This window comes from Varroa jacobsoni, unplaced genomic scaffold, assembly GCF_002532875.2.
Source record: "Varroa jacobsoni isolate VJ856 unplaced genomic scaffold, vjacob_1.0 scaffold_736, whole genome shotgun sequence".
NCBI classification, from domain to species: Eukaryota; Metazoa; Arthropoda; class Arachnida; order Mesostigmata; family Varroidae; genus Varroa; species Varroa jacobsoni.
In genome coordinates this window covers 66,587-86,269 of record NW_019213638.1, presented here as the reverse complement: position 1 = coordinate 86,269, position 19,683 = coordinate 66,587, and the positions used below count along the sequence as shown (strand labels likewise).

The window sequence follows — 19,683 nt, the reverse complement described above, 5'->3', positions numbered from 1 at the left end:
AGCTTGGAACAATAAATCTTTATTGACGCTATGGTTATCGTGGCAAATGTATGCATTAACAAGATTTACAACATAAGACAAATAGAAATGCATGGGCTTGATTTTCTTGATGCCAGTTATATTTATATGCGTATTTGTTGATCTTACCGATTTAAATGATCATTATACACTAGAAAGTACAGTACATTTACCTTATTTAGATAATGTTGTCTGGTCGTTACGACGACGTATGCTGCATTGCCTGTCCGAGTAATTCTTACATAGTATACTATCTTAATTTAGATGCCTTGTATTTTTATTGTTTTTTTACATTTTTCAGGCACTGTTCCATTCATCTGCGCCATCTACGTACTGGACTCGTGGCCATTCGGCTTGTTTCTGTGCAAGCTGTCAGAGTTTATGAGAGATTTATCTATAGGCGTCACGGTGCTTACTCTGACGATGTTGTCGATCGATCGTTACATCGCAATTGCTCTCCCACTTTATAAACGGAAAGGTGGCCGACACGATCGTCGAGTGACAATTGTCATCACGTGCCTTGTGTGGTTCATTGCTTCATTGATGGCCATACCTGGTGCTTATTTTTCCTATCTCGGGGAGGCACATCTTCCAGGTAGGCCACCCATTGTATACTGCCATCCGTTTCCACAACACATGCAACCCTGGTATCCGCGTCTCATGGTGATGATGAAGTTCCTAGTTCAATACGTTATCCCGCTCATTGTAATCGCGACTTTTTACATTCTCATGTCGCGATCGCTGATCAAAACGGCAAAAAGTACACTCTGTGACCAAAAAAACGCGGCTGCCAAGAAACAGCAAAAGGCTCGAGTCAAGGTTTGTAGTTTTACTTCACATTTGACTCTCGTCTAACTATTTCACTAAAGGAAAAGCTGTCTTTTATTTATTCCTGTGAGTGAGCGACTGACATAGATTAAACAGAGCAGTAAAAAGAGGACCATAAACTCTATAAGTCATTCAAAGAAAATAAGTGGCTCTAAAATTACCCTATTTTTGTCCAATCAACCTTGGCACCTACTGGTCATATGTGCTCGAATATATAATGGCCTCGCGCGAAACGTGGATTCGCTAATAATAACTGGACCCGTAAAACCGGATCACCTACGTGTACGTCGGAGTACAGCTTTTCTGCAGTGGCACATTGCAAAAAAAAGGGTGCCAACAGAGGAATGTTAATTATAATATCGTTATTGTGGACTCAGTTGAAATCAATCAGAAGAAACAGTTAGCTTATGTCAGATCTACTAGGTAATCTTCCAACGTACAGTACCACACATTGTGAATGGGGACTTTCTATGGTGATCGCATACTATGCACGCGACCAGCAGAATACACATAAAAAAAAAACTGCCTGGAAGACCTGAATGAGCTTTATCACGACGGCGACGCGTCTGCCTAATGAGAGTACCGTGCCGGCAAGAGATTCTTCGCGGTTTTCTAAGACTATGCACAAAAAATTTCGCGGGCTTTGTCGTTTAATAAGGCCGTTCTGTGCCCCTCAAACGCCCCAAGACCTATCTGAGATAGCACTATGCAGTTACATGATAATAGAAATAACCCCTACAGAAAGTCATATAGAACGTCATCAGCGTTATTCTTGGACGTCTGGGTTCGGTTGTGTTAAGCGCCTAACTTGTATTTCCTAGCAGTTACTTGGATAGAAGCAACTTCCTATCGCGCATAGAAAAGCTTCGTTTATGGGACAAGCTTGAGTGCAAAAATAAGAAACTTATGTCGCTTTAATAATATGTATTTTCAGAACCAAAATCCAGTTAGTGTACGTTAAAGCTACTATACGTCTAGGCGTCTGGTCTTTAGCATTTTTTTTTTACATATATCGTGAACAAATCGAATCATAGGGCTTTGACATCGCCATTCCGATTCATCTGCAATGAAGGTTCCTCCGAAAAGTTGAATGCAAATGTTATATCATGAGTCTTCAACTACCCTTGGCTAGCAATAGACTCAGAAATGCTGATACTAAACGATTAAAGCAATTCATAAAAAAAAGAAAAGAAATTTGTGATTTTCTTTTGCTGGCCTGCGCAGCAAACAACTGCGAAGGATTTGTATGTTACTTTAAAACAACTACCGACCCTGAAAAGATTTATCATTTATTCATATAACGGACAGTCCGGATAGACAACTGATGCAGCACTACCTCGAATAATTATGTAGGAAATTTAATCTTCCTATCGCTTTTCAACTTTGTGTAATAATGCTTGATATGAAATTGTTACCTAATCATGTGAAGCCGTTCTATTAGATAATTCGAAATACTGCAAAGTATCTTCGTCCGCATTTATTAAACAAATCAGATACAGGTACAGATAAGGCGTATTTCTAACATATTTTCTTTCATTATCTATTATTTACTACAAAGTGTTTTGGTTCAAGCTGAAATAGCGGCATCGATAATATTTGCAAGTGATGTTTAGTGTACAATGCTTCATCGATTATCTGTTGAATATTTCAGGTAGCCAAAATATCACTGTGCTTCGTGCTAATATTTGCCGTGTGCTTTTTCCCGAATCATGTCGTCATGATTTGGCTCTACTTCCATCCGAATGCTCATCAGAACTACAACGATTTTTGGCATCTGTTTAAACTATTCGGGTTTGTGCTGACATTTGTGAACTCGTGCCTCAATCCAATTGCTCTCTATTTCGTGTCAGGCGTATTTCGTTCCTATTTCAAAGCGTACATTTGCTGCCAGCCACGTACTCGGACAGTGGTAAATAACTCGATGCTATCCTACCGTCAATCATTGCACCCTTCTGTGCAGATCGATAGCACTTCCTTGAGGGCATCGCTAATCTCAAGACATTCCGGTCATGGCGTCTATGATCATCGAAAGAATTCAACACGCATTTGACAGAAGTAAGTACTCTCCCAATAAAAGACACATAATCTCGTGCTTTGTTTTGCGTGGGTCTGAAGCACCCGCCAAAGACACGTTAGCAACGGCGCCATAGAGAGAATTTTTATAAAATTCGATTTATATTCGTGGGATAAACTAATATACAAAGGAAGCTAATTTTTGCTTCGGCAGGTACAAGTAACTCTAAAACAACACCATACTAATGTGAAAACTAGTTTATAATAAGCAACCAATTCACTCTAGTTTTTCTACACCGCGGAATTATCCAGTCGGTGAAAGCAAACTTCCGGATCATTGTTTTGTTATTGCATCAAGAAATTCGCCTACTAGAAACGGTAGGCCAATGTAGAAGGTTTTGCTGGGCTTGGTATCTGGATCTTCCTCAAGAGATTTATAAAACGGCAGGGTAACCATATAAGCAGCTATTAACCCAATTTTTATTTCAGTAGGTAATTTTACAATGATGACTTCTTCTTTCAGCCCTGGTAATCACCTTTGCCAGCTCTGGGAATTGAACCAGCGCGGCTGCAGGCATCATATTCTTTTCATGGTAAACATAACGACGTAGTTTAAAAGACGCGTATTAGTCACGCGTCTTTCTCGCTGTAACAGCAACCTATTACATGTCGCAAACATGCGGAGCTAACCACACTAGTTCCACATACAATAAAAAAGAAAAAAACTATTTGTCCCCGTTCCCTCAGATGCTGAAGTTTCAAATCAAGGTAATTTCTCAGTTTTTCGGTGATCTTTCATAAATTATCAGCTTTGTCATTTGAATTTAGTAATCCACTATGCTCAGCTACTTACCACTACTGGATAACTACAATATATGATCAAATTAAAGAAGTATTCGCAATGTTCAGTCAATATCACATAAATATATGTGGTCTTTGACTAGGGTCTCATTAGTGTTAGTAGGGTTCCCCAGTTATTTTTATATAACCCCATAATGATTTTTAATGTCTAGTTTCAATATATTGTGCAGCTGAAAAATCTTGCGGAAATGTCCCGCACTTCCTGCAGATTTCAATCGACAGGAACAAAACTACATATATATATATATATATATATATATATATATATATATATATATATATAGGCATCATATTAAAAAAATCACTCACAGATGATCTCGTTACTTACTATTCATTTATTATTCTTGTATTGTGATATCGGTTCACTTGATAGTGAACTTTCCCTGGACTCAAATTCGATGGGCTATTTTTAGAATCGTTCTTATTTTAGATGTCCTCTATCTTTTTCAATATGTTTCTATCTGTCTATGTCATAATCATACGAATAAAAAGCGCCACTTAATAAGCATCTATCTGGAATAGCACACCGTATGTCGCCAAAATAAAACCATTCATTACTTACTGCGTTTACTTCACAAACAATATTGCCCTGTAGGGCTTAGTGTCATCTCAAATCAAAAAAATGCTTGTGAGCACTAGAATCTTGTTTAATAGAGGACACAAAAACCTATTTTCAAATGTTTAAAATGCTTGATTCTCTTTTCTCGCTAAAACGAATCTGGGGGCCGTCTTTTGAAGCATAACACAGCAGATTGTCTTGATTCACCGCTGCGGTGAGAGCCTTCCCTGTACTCAATCACGGAAAGCGGCCCGCATCTTCACGATTACTTCTTGTCTACACAGATAACAAAATGACTCTGAAAATAACTACAGTTTCAATAAGCTGAAGGCTTGATATTAAAAAGAAAAAAAAACTGTGTGTTATGTGACACATATTTGCTGTATTTGATTTGCTTGGAGCAACTTGGATGAAAACAAAGTCGCTTTTTTTAGCTACCTTTTGTCTCAACATCTCATAGAATTAATGCGTTATTGGTAATCGCCTTCGCTGAAGGCATGAGCGATATCACCGACACATGTTGCAATTGCAAGTCTATTGTACACCCGAAGCTTGTGCCTGATTCTGCGAATCGAGGAAACACGTTACACGAAATGATGGCCATCATAAGAAAAACATCTAAAACTCGCCAAGTTTATCTATCTCCATAGTGATCTTGACTTAATTCGCACAAATCGTTTTGCTGTTATTAATAGTAGTTTTCATTTTATTGTAAGTAAATTTAACAAAAAAACAAAGACAAGCTAGTTACTAGCATTAAATTTAATAATGCATTTCGATTCTATATATTTTTAAATGATTGTACATAATGGTCTGATACGCTGGTGTGGTAGAGATAATGGTCTGGCCGGGACATGACAGGCGTTTGCACGGAATTCAGCAAACTTCCTCGGACACTTCATATTTAAGTTAGACTAGGACCCGTTTTGCACTTTTCAGAACGAGGTAGAATGTCAAATATATTATCAGCTACGGTACATATTACTAGAGCACCAGTGTTGACTGCATTACCCGACTCGAAAAATCGTCGCGAATGCAACGTAATTTATATTCAATGTCAGTCTGTATAGCAGCTACAGCGTTTACGTATCCGAGAGAACTGAGTATGGTGTAACGCTTTGCAGGTCTGATCTGGACAAGCTCAGCGACATTTACGCTCACAGCCTTTCCATAAGGCAAGGACATCGCCCCATTTGTCTCAAATACAGCACCTGTTGTAGCAGCAGCAGAAAGATTCACATGGAAAAAATAAGTAACTGTTCTGCGTAGACCTAGAGGCACACGATCGACATTGCGAGGATGCAGAAGGGACGATCGAATGACTCTTGGCAGCAAAGTAAATTTTTCTGACAGAACCTCTGCATATAGCAGGCGATCGACGGGCCCACAATGACACACATATTTTTCGGGGCCAACAGGGAACATTATGGCAAAATACTCATTCTCAGCAGCAGAAGCAATAACTGGGTTATTGTCAATCGTTTGGATGCCTACCGTTTGGATAATTCATCGCGCTGAAGCTTTCTCAGACGCAACAAAGACATGTAGCAATGAAGTGGTCTCTAACGAATGCGGACATGGGCAAAATGGAACTCGAGCAGAACAAACAGGTACAAGAACACGTTCTTTTATGCACTGATGTTTATGCCGAATCGAGTGATGCCTACCCTTGCAAAGAGAACCCACTTTTTATTCAAACATAAAAATTAGAAAAGACTGCGAAGGGTGGTACATTCGATCCTACATACACATAATAACAAAAAAAAAATAGCTTTCAAAGTCTACTATTAACATGACTGGTGTACATACTAAGCATAAGTAAACGAAAAATGTGTGTCCACTTTAATAAAACCCGAGGTTTAACGGTTCGGATACTTTCTTGTGCTCTCACAAATAATGAGAAACGGCTGTAATGTATGAAACTTATATCATAGTAATCTAAGCAGTCGAATTAAGACTCAGTTTTATTGCTTCTGTTTCTATTCTGATAACAGCTGCCATCTTATTCGGGTTTCATCAGTCATCAATCAATCATTGTCCAAACAAGTAGATTAGCAGCTGGGACCTAGCCACCCGACGTCGTATCAGACAACATAAATTTTCTAGAGGGCTTGCACGGCTGGCACACGAAAATGATATTAAGCTGATAATACGACTGTTTGACATACGTTTTTGATCAGACGGCAATAAAATGCGAATTCCCGAGTTAAAAACAAAATCTCTCGGGACGCCAATATTTTTCGTACAACTTTAATTTAGTAGATCGTTATAAAAGGCTGTAGTACTATATACGTATATTGCAGTCGTGTATCTCCTAAAAGTCGTAGATATCCCAGCGTACGCAATAACAATTTAGCTTGTAGGTGTTACGATCACACTGTTTAAGTTAGCAGGGTTCATAAGTATCAAGCACGACAATTAAGCAGTCAACTACAATGACGGGTTTACGATAGAAAATTATGGTAGTTAACCAATAGAGAATTTTGCTTTTTAATCATTCACTATTTTCCCCTAGACTAAATTCGAGCGAAGACGAGAAATGGAGTGACCGTGGCTTTTAACGGTGAAGTTCACACCTCGTAGAAAAGCGAATGTAAACAGAAAAAGGACGGTGATATAGGGTGTGATAGAGAAATTACGTATTGATATACCTGGTTTCAACATACTCGACATTGGTTATTGGTGCCCCGGTGTGTAAGCTGTTTTATTATATGGTTTTTCCACATTTTTTTTTTGTTTACCAATTGCACTCAAGCCGATTCCGTTTGCGCTTTTATTCTTAAGCATCTAAAGCACAAATTTATGAACTACTACTACTACTACGATCTATATACTTTGAACATTGGGGCGACCGCCTGCCGCGCATTCGAATATCGCATTGTGTTTCTATTGTGTCGTTTGCTTTCTTAGCTGTACGTTAACATATTTAGGCTACAAGTATGTATTGCAACTAACCTGTTTATTTTTTGGTATAAATATTCCTACCAGCACGAGATCCAGCTATCGAACAGGTGGAATGGGAAACAGACTCTAATTTAAAACTCTGAACCGCATTCCGATTACTGAAAATATATGGAGTTGGCTATTTTTTACTATCAGTTCGGCTAAACCTTGGCCCGGTTAAAACATTCAGCCTTTAGATCTATAATTTACCCTGAAACGTTGCGTTTAACGTAGCCTCGATTGGTGTGTTGGTAAGCGTGTTTTTCCACTTAGACGTGAAGTAAATATCGAATTATAAAATTCACATGGCCAATTGAGGAAGAATACTCTCACTTTACCCATTCTTTCGCCATTAGTATTGCTCCCTTCGCTGTGCTGATGCAACGTTAAAGTCAAGCGTATGGGTGCACTAACACTCCTCGTCCTCATCATTTCATCATGTTAACTATTTTAGATGTTTAACTGTTAGTAGATGGATATCGGCAAACAGTATAAAAGTTGGTTACGCTTATTATTTTAGCTGAAAGGAGTACAAATTTGGGAAAATGCACGAGTGCCGAATGACGGCATCATTCGATACGGCCTTTTATCGGTCCAGCTGATATCTGATGGTAAAAAACGAGAAAAACCTGTACTAAGCTTTGGATTACGAGTACGATGTCTGTATTGGACAACTACAAGAACAAAGCATGTCTTCTATGAGATAAGTTGATACTAGCCTGATATGCGTATAAATAATATGGCGTTTTCCGTGGTACAGTAACGTTTATTTCCTTAGAGCGGTGGTGTAGCGTCAGAGAATTCAACCTATCAAAAATTCCGCAAAACAGACAAAACCTATAAAATTAAAAATAAAGGATTTTATTTATCAAGCATTACGTGTTTGTTTCAAAAACGTTTAAAACCAGGGTTTAAATGTTCTTCACATCACTTTCGATTAAATAATTTTGCCGGTTAGTAATGCAGCTTCGATTAAGAAATAATCCATTTTTAGGAATAATAAAATATGTTTAATTTACAATTTTAATAACAATTTTTTTTATCAAACAAACAGACGGCTCTGTTGTTGTTGTCCGCCTACAACTTTGAATTTGCGCGCGTCTATTCTTCGTGTTATATATCTCGTTATTATCGTCGTTATGCATTACTGCTTCAAACTGTTAAATAGCTCCTTCTACTCTTCAGCTTCGAATCTCGACCATTTTACGTCTTCCCACCACTTAAACACTGCATTATCATCAGGATGACAAGCTTGCAGATAAACATTTTTGCCTCCCTACAGATAACTTATAATTCTCCTATTCATTAATCGGCACCTGACGTCTAAGGCGCACGTATTCGTAGTTGATCATTACCAGCGGTAGAAATAGTAGCTTAAGCCCGAATTAGTAGCTCTCGTTTTCATAACCTCTGTATTTTGTCTATTTGCCATATAACTATTTTGCTGAAGGCAAACCGTACCCATGTTATGAGTGTGTGATTGAATTGCAAATTTTCAGTGAAGACTCCCGTACGGGGTACCGAAAATATAGACCCTATTTATTTCTAATCTAATAAAATAAGACTTCTAGCGTTGTGAGAATTGTGGTTTTATTCAGTCCAACGAAAATCTCTCTGCGCACCTTCGCTGCGAATTTCCATGAGTAAAAATGATTTCTACGTATATCAAGCCACAAATGCCACATCATATAAATTTAGAATACTCGTGCTTACGAATTTGGGAGCCCGATTAGTACCACATTGAACATCAAATATGACACTATTTAATAGCCACCTTTGCCAGCTAAAAGACCGTTCTAAGCATGCTTGAGGTTGCTACTGGTTTCCCGCCGATGGATGACTGAGTTTATAATAGGATTCGCGCTCTGCAACACGTGGTCGGACAAGCAGGTTTCCCTAGAAAAATGTTTCTTTGGTCTGCTTGGCACTTCCCTTTTCGAGACGACTGTAAAATTAATTAGTTCATGTTAGAAAAATTGGACCAGCCATGTATATGGAAGATTGTATCGGAAATCGTGGATGGAATAAAAAAAAATTCGGGTGCCGTTAAGTGTAGAAATCAGAACGAAACCATTGATTGATTTCAGAAACATACGTTTGGTCATAGGTAGATGAAAAATGTGGTAAAATCACGTTTTTCTATATTTCAACCCGTTAGACAGTAGTTCAGATGGCTCACTTCGAGATTCGAACCTACACCACCACGTACGTCTTTCTGAGCTTAGCTAGCACACACGTTGCACACTGTGCTACCAATCAAGATTGTAACGATGGGGCACAATAAACCTCGTCACTGTAGAAAACGAATCCAACCTGTAAACTATCGACTTTTTTTTGTAGTGAGTGCGTCGACTCCTATTTTATTAGAATTTTCTGTTCAAATAGCACAAGACGCCTTCGGCTTGCAATATATAACACATATTTCTCTTATAAAGAGCGAAATATTTAAACGGTCTTTCATATCTTACTTAGATCAGAAATTTGACTGTTAATAGTGGCAAATACAAACAAAAAATAACACCGTTGATAGTGAAAGACATTGGAGCGGCGTTGAATAAAGACCTGAACAGAAGAGTTATTATTATTAGCGATTATTGACAGGCCTGGTGTCTAACTTTGCCTTCGTGGGCGGCCCCACACCGAATGCACCGTAGAAGTTCGCGCTGCCGCTTGCTGTGTGCATGTCAACAGCTGTAGAAAACAACGGCAGCGATCAATGCCTGCAACTGCATAATTATATATATATACGTATATCAATATTTTTTTATATATATGACAGTGTGTGATGTCAAGGATACCACTCTTTCGTGATTACATAAAATCGACAGCAAAAGCTTCATATGGGGCATAAATAGGCGCCAGGAAGTTCTTTCTGCTCGAATGGCCAGATTTATTTTTATGTAAGGAGAAGACCTTTTGGAACCGTGCTTAAAATATTGCATCAAAAACAACCTCTTTTTTCTCAGTTAGTATGCACATACATTCCACTTTCTCTCTGGCGCTCTTTATCTATGTTATATGCTTGACAAACGCTGTCATTCTTTTCCATGATTGCTCATCTCTTACAATTAAAATTACCATCTAAGCGCATGTTGCATCCTAAGCGAAAACAAATGCTTTCCACAGACGTATGTGTTGCTTATTAGATACATGGCAGAATGTAAAAATATAATGGGTGCTGTCTACCTCTCCCGTCTTGGAGTTTAAGCAAGTAGGAGGTCCGCCTTTACCAATTCGATATGGATACTGCTCAAAAGTACCGTGACTCGTAACCAACTGGGTTGGTGGGAACGATCCGTGTCCGCGTTTATACCACTCAGCCAAATTGGATTGGGGATTTCGTTTAGGAACCAGGTTCTCTTGGTTGGATCGAATTCTACCGCTGTAACCATTTCTCTACGATTGTTTTGCGGATGGTTTCTCCTGACGTGGTCAGGTTGGCTTATCTATCTGACACCCCGGGAACTCTATAATTCCATGGAATTTCCCGTTAGTAGAACTTGTGCAAAAGCCGTAGCTGCGGTGCGGTATCCTCTTGATCATATTGAGGACTATCGGCTACTACGTTCTGTCTAGAAGCTTAGATTTCTTCATTGTTGCCTTTTTTTAAATCCAGGCAGCCTACACTATTGATGTCAGTAAACGTTTTCTCCATCCAAGGCTCCCTCAGTCCGTGGGTCTAGGCGTCGAGGGTCAGCTGCTGCCTAGGCGGTCGGCTTTGCCACGTAGTGAACGTGCGACGTGCAGTTAGTCTTTGGTTGACGATAGTCTCCAGGTATATTATCTGTTTGGATAGTTTGATCTAATAACCGTGGAAGTTCGCGTCGCCTTTGTTTTTTTTAGTGCCAAGTCCAGTCGTCTGGGCGGTACCAAAAAATAAGATATCCATGGGGATCACATTTACCATCAATTTCAATTATTAGCGGTTCGGATCGATCAAAATCAGCATACAGTTGTCTACGTACACCACTGAGTGCATGTCTGTAAGATAGGCGTAGCAGCGTGTCGTACGTTATGTTCCACAAGGTGAATCTGAGGACCAAAACCTGTACGATCCTGCTCTAGCTTGGCAGGCCGCCAAATGATAGATAGCCCGTCTCTCAGTTATGACACTATCGTTCTCGGTAAATATATTATATTATCAAATTATCTCAAGGCGTCTTTTATCGCATCCCAAATCATCGACTTGAACCTATTCTCTACGTCAAGGAGGATTGTAGCAATGGGCAGGAATGTCGGTAAATAGCGCGGTTATGCTTCTTTGTGGTTCTTTTGCTGAGGCGGGTGGAAAAGCATGCTTTGCACGGCTTTGTACCCCTTTCCCCACAGGTATGTCTCCCACCTCCTCACAGAGCAGCCTTCACTGATTCTCTCTACTCCTGTCTTCTCCTGCTGTTCTGGCGAATTGCGCCTCCTAGTGCACCTTTTTCGCTGACTATAACGGTCGTCTCGAGTCAACGTCACGCGGCCATTTCTTCAGTACAATAGGTGTCTGTCGGCGATTTTGTAGAAGGCCGGTCATTTGATTGATATTTCATACACATTTTTCGAGGCTTGTAGTGAATTTGCGTCCTACAGGTGCGAGTCCGCACGTTGAGCTCACATCTTAGTTTCTTGTAGTCTATGCGTTTGGCTGATCTGAGCATATTTTTGGCGGTTGCAGACGAGACTGAAAAGCATATGGTGTATGAGATGTAGACATGATCGCACCGGGTTTCCGTGTCATCTTCTATTCTCGTTAGGAGCTATTTGTTAGCTATACGTGTCGTGGAGTTGAGCCGATTATTATCTCGCCTTACTGTTTTGTCCTCGGACGTGTTGACAACCATTACTACATATCGATACGTAAAATTCCCACACTTCTCAAAAAGTTCCAATACACCTCCATCGTGTAATTTAAGGTGTATATATATAGAGCAGACGGTCATGTCTTTTGTTTCGATAATGATGAAGTGATTTTTCTATTCTGTTTTTGAGTAACTCAGTGTAAGTAAGGGAGGTTTTATTTAGGTCGCAAATGAAGAAGTTTTTTGTTTGGGCCATGGGTGGTTCTTGAAATCAATAGGTGGCTGATGCAGTTTGTGACAGTACGTTTTCTGCTGGGAAGTTCCGATGCGAACGCAAAGTACAGGACACTGAGTCGATGTTGCATAGCGTCCGTCCGCCTTGCATACGTACCAGAATACAAGCTCCATATACTCCTTGTTCAAATAATTCGCTTTTCTGCACTTAGAGCACGGCAGTTCTTTCCGGGGTTCGTTGTGCAGCAAAGGCGAATCGGATCCTCGAAACTAAGGCAGTATATGCATTATGAGACCGGAATCACCTTGTCTATCCTGCACAGGATCCATCCAAATAGTTGTGCGGTCTTCGTCGGTAGCTTGATGATGTGAGAGCAATCTCCTGTGTTTGTGCAGGTTGATCTAGATTTCAATGGTACGAGATACCCTGCGCTGAAAAGCTCCGTCTAAGTTCAATGGCGTTTATCTTCTGACGATGATCATCCTACATTACATTCGAGTGTTTGCACTAACTACCATTGATACGCTGGCTGTGATAGCTGCTGCATTCGTGCAATTCGTAGGGGGCTGTGACATCCTCGTTTCTTCTTATGACTTCAAGTGCAGCTTGATCTTAGATAGTTACACTTTTTTTTTTTAGATAGAGTCTTGCATACTTTAGCGCGGAAAACTTGGTGATGAAGTACTAGAACAAGGATCCTTTGCGTTTGTTGCTGAAAGCAGAACTAAGTGTGTTGGCATAGAATGCTCATGTTAGGCAGCTTCGTCGGGCCGAGGTACATTCAGGTCAGTTATTCGCCAGCAGCATAAGTTCTGCTTTTCTTTCAGAGTCGGGTCCTTGAGGGTGTCACAGGTACTTGACGCGTTTTTCTCCATTCAAGGATACCTCTCCTTCTTGCCGTGTCCATTTCTTTCCGTTGACGCGACAGTATCTCATGGAGGGACGCCTGTGGCGATTTTTAGATAAGCTTTTTTATAGTTACGCCGAGATAGGAGACGTCGTCTTCTTCTTCTGACAGCCGTAATCGGATGCTCTAGATTTATGGCTGGCTCGAGTAGTATTATTAAATTAGCGACAGTGAGAGAGAACTTTTACAGCTTGTAGACTTGATCCGCTCTTGCGCTGTAGAATACATTTACGAGGCTTTAGATTTCATCATGTTGGTCCCTGTAGCTGCAGTGGTGATTTTTGTTGGCGTCATTATCTTCGGAGGTGATCGTGTCACTTGGGGTCGTGTTGCCTTCCACTTTGTCTTTGTCCGCCTCGGTTGCTGTTGATAGTTGCGGCTTTTTCAAAGACACTGTAGGAGTTGATGTTTATCCTCTGGTAGTTTAGGGCTTTTGTCAAAGTTCACGCAGTCTACGGGGGTAGGCTGAGCCTCGCTGACTGCCATGTGAAGGGTAAGTGATGCAGGTCTCTGGTCCGATTAGCTTCGTTTTCCTCCCTTGGGGGTCAATCGTTAATACCTGGTGGATCAGCTACTGTTGGTCCTCTGGACCTAGAGTAGAAATGCGAAACCATACTGAAAATTCATTACCTTACCTTTTAGGTTTCCCAGTTAGCCTGATATTGTCTGTAATCAGCCAAGAGCTGAACAGTTTGCATCAAAATCTTTAGGTCGATCTTTCGCTCGAAATACATCCCTTGCTCCAACCTGCTGATTGGCGCGCCTAACTAACATTTGACAATTCGCCTCCCAGCTCTACCAACTTGATCGCCGGCTCACATATAAACTCGGCGCAAAAGCCACGATTGTACGCAAACGATTTTGAGCAGAAATTTCAAAGAGCGTTTTTGCACTCTTAGACAGTTTTGATGCCGAGAACGCAAAACGTCGGTGAAAGATCAATTATTTTTGTTTGCTAACTACTTGATAGTGGTCGCAGTCCGGATTAGTCTATTGAATCGGTCGGCTAGCAGCCCACTTAGAAATACTGTTAGTATTTGCGATAATTTACCACTAATTTTGCTACACTGCGTTCATTAATAGACACAGAGTCACAATAAGGTTAAGTGTCGACTGCACTCTAGGAACTCGCTCGCGAGAACTATATTTTACTGTACTTTTCGAAAAACCTCTTTAATTACGCTATCTCTCAACCAGCTGGTTACGTAACCGCCGAGAATAACCAGACCAATGACGTTGAGTTAGTCAAAAAGAGGAAGCAAAGGTCCGAGAAGCACGCCTTATTTTTTTTACTTACCGATACACGCAATATCGAACCTTACAGAGAAATAGGAATAGGCATCGTGATACTTTTTAACAGTATTGTAACTTTGTCGTCTGATGCTTACCAATTCCAGGAGTCCAACCCCGAGTGGGCAAAGAGTCGTCCATTGGTCCAGGGCGCGAACTTTCTAAAAGTTAAATAACTTTGAATCATCTGCGGTGGAGGCAAAAGCCTGAATAATCTGTTTCTACGAGTGTAATTTTGTGAGGCTGCGTGAAGATAAAGTTGTGGTATTTGTAAAAAAGTTTTGAAAATCAGTTATGAGAGGATTAATGAGTTAAGCTTGAATTTGACGTACCGAGTACTGAGGCTGTACATATATAATCCACATCTTTATTGATACAAACATAACGCAGCTACAAAATGAAAATACGAGTGATTTATTTTGTAGAAGGTTGTACGTCCTCTGAAAAGAATAGGTCATCCCAGTATGGGAAAACTCTGACGCAATGATGTCAGATGTGTGATAATAAAGGTGACCTTGATAAACAATTTTAGATAAATACTATAAAAATATTAAAAATTCATCTAAGATCATCAATTGCTCTTTATAGTTATCCCTTAATGATGTATATTCCCTATCTTATAGAGAAAAAAAAAAATAGGGTAGAGAGAAAAAGAAAGAGTTAACGATGTGTCAAATTCAGCAGATATTAGAGGCATAAATAATCATCAGCTTACTGTACTAAGATTATTAAGCTGAGCCTTGTAATATATACGACTTGATAAAGCCTGCAGGTCTGCAAAATATGATTATTGCAATGGTGAACGCGTTTACTTATTGACTTAACATGATGGCATCACAGCATTGACTACTTAATGAGGCTTAATGCTCAAACGTAACGACCTTCGCTTACTCTTGTAATTTCCTCGGAACAACAGACATTCAGTGTTTATTCTATGGTTTACTTTTTTCGCCGCCATTGATCTCTTCGCATGCGTCTGCGTAGCACGCCCTTTGTTCAACATCAGATTACATCGTAAGTAGGTAATTATGTAAAAAGGATCACAGTGCCTGATAAAACGCAAGTATCGATAGGTGAATCATGTCAGGAAGCCAATTATAGCAAGAGCTTCACGATACGCACCATTTACAATCTGTCTAAGAACATTTATATGTCACCGTTTATCGTCTGTTAATTATTTGTTTATTACAATAGTGAGTGGTGTGATGCCACCATTTCAACTCAATATGTCTACCTATATATGGACGTAAGTGTTTAACAACACATTTCGTTCTTCGTCTTCAACAGTTAAGCCTATCTCGTCCTAAATATGATCCTACTTTTGCTCCATCCCTCTTTATATACATATAGCAGGGTGAATTACTGTTAGTAGGAAGAATATGGCTATGTACATGAATTATATCCAAATCGTCACGAAAAATAATTGCACATACGATTTGTATATTCAAGCGTAATATCGCTCCGATTAGATTGTTAATGGATGAGCTTTTGTTAGGCTAAATATAAATGAAAGCAGGTTAGATAGATAAAAAGACAAGAGTAAGAAGCTAATGTAGAAATTACATTGTCTTCTCCAGAGCACCGTAGGATCCTACTAAACACACTATTACATACTTGTACAACATATTAGCCATTGAGGACTTGGCACCACGATAGATCGGCACACCATGTTCTAATAGTTACCTGGCCCAGACAATTGCAAAATAAATAAACTTGCATCTTCCGATCATGAGCGTCTGAGGAAAAGGGGTTTAGATTTGGTAGGGTAGCCTTTTCAGTTGTTAGGCTTACAGCGTATTTCTACTATCATATATTTAAGGCAAGTATCAAATAGCAGAAGTGAAAAGGTAGTCACAGTCTCACTCTACGTGCAAGATCTTGCGTTCAAAACTTTTTTTCCAACTCCTAATGACACCGTCTAAGGTTAAGCAATGAAATACTTCTAGACATTGCTGCGCCACATAATGCAATAGAAGTACTATTATTAATGAACAAATTCAACTAAAAAACTTACAAATAATTTTTTCATCATATATATGTCGCTGTGTCTAATTTGTTAAGTCGTTTTTTGCATGGTAGGGTACATGCAGGTTTGCTCAGTTTTTAAGGCCTTGCACAGATCATAGAAGCCTGAGAGCATAAATGAATACCACGTTGACATTGAGGTCTATTATTGTTCATGCCAACCGTAGTTTGACACTTGTAAAACTACGAAATTTAGATAAAATCGATGTTTTAACAAGTCTTTTGCTGCTGCTGTTGAGTGAATGCTAGTATCACTATTGCTGATAGTACTCTTGATGTAAGTACTCGCGTCTTCGAAGTGTACTCGAACAAGTTCTTTGCTAGACTTGGAATATGCTAGCAGTGAAAATTTAAGCCTCACAAAAAATATTTATACCATATTTTGTTGAATCACAAAAATGTTTATAGTGTAAACGTATCAGGGATAACCTTGCGATGTGCTTTTATCCTACTTGATTAGAGCAATTATGCGCCCTTAAAGACCGCTCTCGAATCTAGTCACATGAAAAACACGTTCGGTTCTATCGTGAAGTACTATCGAATCTTACCGAAACGCTGGAATCTAACTTGAAGTTGCTTCCTCATTACATCGTGTAAACTATATAGCATGCTACAAGCAGCTAGATATTTATGAGAGAGAGAAAAAGTAATTGAATTTACCTGCATCCGAAGCACGTCCGTGTACGACACGGCAGTGAGTACTTCAGCTTTGAATTCATTAAAATTTCGAAATATGTCTGCTAGTGTGAAGCTGCGGCAGGCCAATTACTCGTCGAACAAGAAAGCATCACTGGTTTGTTTTCACTAAAGGGTAATCGACAAAAGGCTAAACTGAGGAACATGCGATCATCGAAATTGCGTTCTTTGTCTAACTTGTTAAATGCACAAGCGTTTAAAGTACGTCTTTAAGTATTTAAGATGTCTGCGGTTTACCAACTAGATACACAGTTAGGGGTATGATAAATACGTGTAACTAAAATCTGTTTGAACAGTGCAGGCCATGGAGAGTACTATTGTGTATTTAGCCGACCCTGTCTACATAGACTTTGCGGTCGTTATTTTCAGAGCTCTGCCTAGCCTTAGCTCTTATTACCCTCTACATATAAAATACTCTTTTTTGTCTCAAACTCCGCGTGAGTGGCCCTCGTGGTCCACACTATAAAGCGAACTAGTTCGTCCAACACGGTTAACTCTAACCAGTAAACGTACGGTTTCTAGTAATGAGCCCCTTATTAGCTGAGATCTTTATGTGCACATGATTTTTGCGCATAAGCCGAAGTAACATGCTAAGGAAATTTGTTCCACCGAGTTAGAGTTTGGCCTCTTAAACGTTACGTGGACACGTACTCAGGTTTGCTGGAAACGATCAATAGAGTATAATCATCGATGCTTGCTTTTGACGTAGTCAGTGAGGAGCGCGTTTACTTGACGCTCTTTTTCGCAATGCTATAAAAGCTAAGAAAAGAAACAAATATTCAGTGCCGAAGGATTCGATTTTGATCGGAGAGATCAACAACAGATGAGGACTAACCATAAAGGCGTTGTAAGATGAGGTCTCTAAGAATATCTTCATCGGACTTCTCTTGCGTAGATAAACTTTGATGCTCTTGTGACGATTAACTAATATGCCATTGCGTACCGTTTGCTAGGCAGAACAGAACATGCCAGAGCTATACGTTATCACACAGATTAACCAGTCACTAAATGTTATACCTAGTGACATCGACCAGGTATTGAGCAGTACTAGTATGGTTAATATTGCTCTGTGCGTGAAATATTAAGTTAAGGTTATTTAACGGAAAAGTTAAGGTAATTAAACGAAGTGTAAAGAGCGTCATAATATGTGCAGAGTGTGAGTTTTTTTTTTTCTTTATTTACGTGAGATACGTTCGCTATATCTAGCATCGTATATTGTATGGTGAATAGTAATCACTTCTCCATCTTAACATGTGGCGGAAAAGTGTTGTATACACAGGAAACGGAAGGCTATGCTAGCTAGAACATTCAACATGTTAGTAAAAAGGCGAAATATGTAATGGTGTGCGTTCGAGCTGGTTATTTTATTGTAATCGTGTGTATTAGGGAAGCCACGAGTGATATCTTAGTTATTTCTATGCCACAGAAACGATTTATTTATGAAAAAAGTACAGGTGCGGTAGTTATTCGATTTCTACTTCACTGTCCATTCCGCAACGCGACAAAATTAAATGAGAACAATTTGTCGCAATATAATAAATCTGATGCGTATGCCTACAAATCAACGAGTGTTTTCTTTGTTCAAACATCAATTTTTCGTTAGCGAAGAATCAATAAACTGCTCAGAAGTCTCTGGCAATTAATTGCTACCTATTAAAAGCTTTTCCGTATCTCTTGCTCGAACATTCCTTAAAAAAACTTATTTTTCTATTCATCATTTTCAATTTATTGCTTACATAACACTTGATTCCCTGTATTATAATAATGTCTGAAAGATTCCTCCAATTTTTTTTCTTTACGGTAAAATTATGTTATTGTAATTATAATTGTGTAGTTAGATTATTGTGACAGTGATGCGTATATGTTGTAGAGCATTAAAGCTATTTATTGAATATTATTATCCTAATATTCGTAGGAAAAGTTGTGCATCTTACAGCCAGACTAACAGAAGAACAAAATACGGTCTGTTTCATTGAGCCAATAGCAGGCTTAATGTTTAAGCATATAAAGCCTCTCCGCATTTCTCATTCAAGTTCACCGGTTCTGATCATGAGACACGACCATAAACAAAAAATAACCTTTAAATAGGATATTCCTTGCATGTGTTAAATTTTTTACTTTTTAGGACTCTCTTTGTTTATGGTCACGTAGCCTTAGTTTGGCGGTTACACGAGATCTGCGTGGCGTATATGTATCAGATGCTATGGTATAGTGGCTTGATAGCTCAAATCTACAACCGACTCCCTTTTGCCGATTCAAACACCCAGTTTCTTCTGAAAATTTTTCTACGGAAAGCCGACATATTCTATAGGGTAAAAGTAAATGGGTCTGTGTCGCGGATACCTGGTTCTAGGAGAATACATGTTTTAATTCCATTAAAATTTGCTCAGAATCTAGTTTTTTTTTTAGTTATTATTTCTAAAAAAACGTCTGTCCAAGCAAGTTGTTGTGTATCTTTATGGAAACCATTCACTAACACATGAATTTTATCTGAAAGGCCGGATATTCTACTACTAGGATC

General features: G+C 39.3%; 1 protein-coding gene and 2 long non-coding RNA genes across 13 annotated transcripts in view; 1 reads left to right on the top strand and 2 right to left on the bottom strand.

Moving 5' to 3' along the window:
• LOC111263119 (neuropeptide CCHamide-1 receptor) overlaps positions 1 to 18,723 on the top strand; it is a 74,520-nt gene extending 55,797 nt beyond the window's left edge. For 6 of the 11 annotated variants that reach the window (XM_086969458.1, XM_086969457.1, XM_022837954.1 and 3 more), the window contains 3 exons: positions 320 to 837; positions 2,498 to 2,901; positions 5,404 to 6,151. In XM_086969458.1, coding sequence (XP_086825584.1) covers positions 320 to 837; positions 2,498 to 2,896 — 917 coding nt within the window. In that variant the 3' untranslated portion in view covers positions 2,897 to 2,901; positions 5,404 to 6,151. The other 5 variants (XR_015312153.1, XR_015312155.1, XR_015312156.1 and 2 more) reach the window with 5 other exon arrangements.
• Positions 1 to 19,683, bottom strand: part of LOC147753114 (uncharacterized) — an 89,132-nt gene that overhangs the window by 4,047 nt on the left and 65,402 nt on the right. The gene's annotated exons all lie outside the window — the stretch shown is intronic.
• Positions 8,677 to 14,595, bottom strand: LOC147753115 (uncharacterized). Its single transcript, XR_015312165.1, has 3 exons — positions 14,540 to 14,595; positions 9,785 to 9,948; positions 8,677 to 9,167 (listed from the first exon to the last, which is right to left on the bottom strand). It is a non-coding gene; the product is annotated as an uncharacterized LOC147753115 (long non-coding RNA).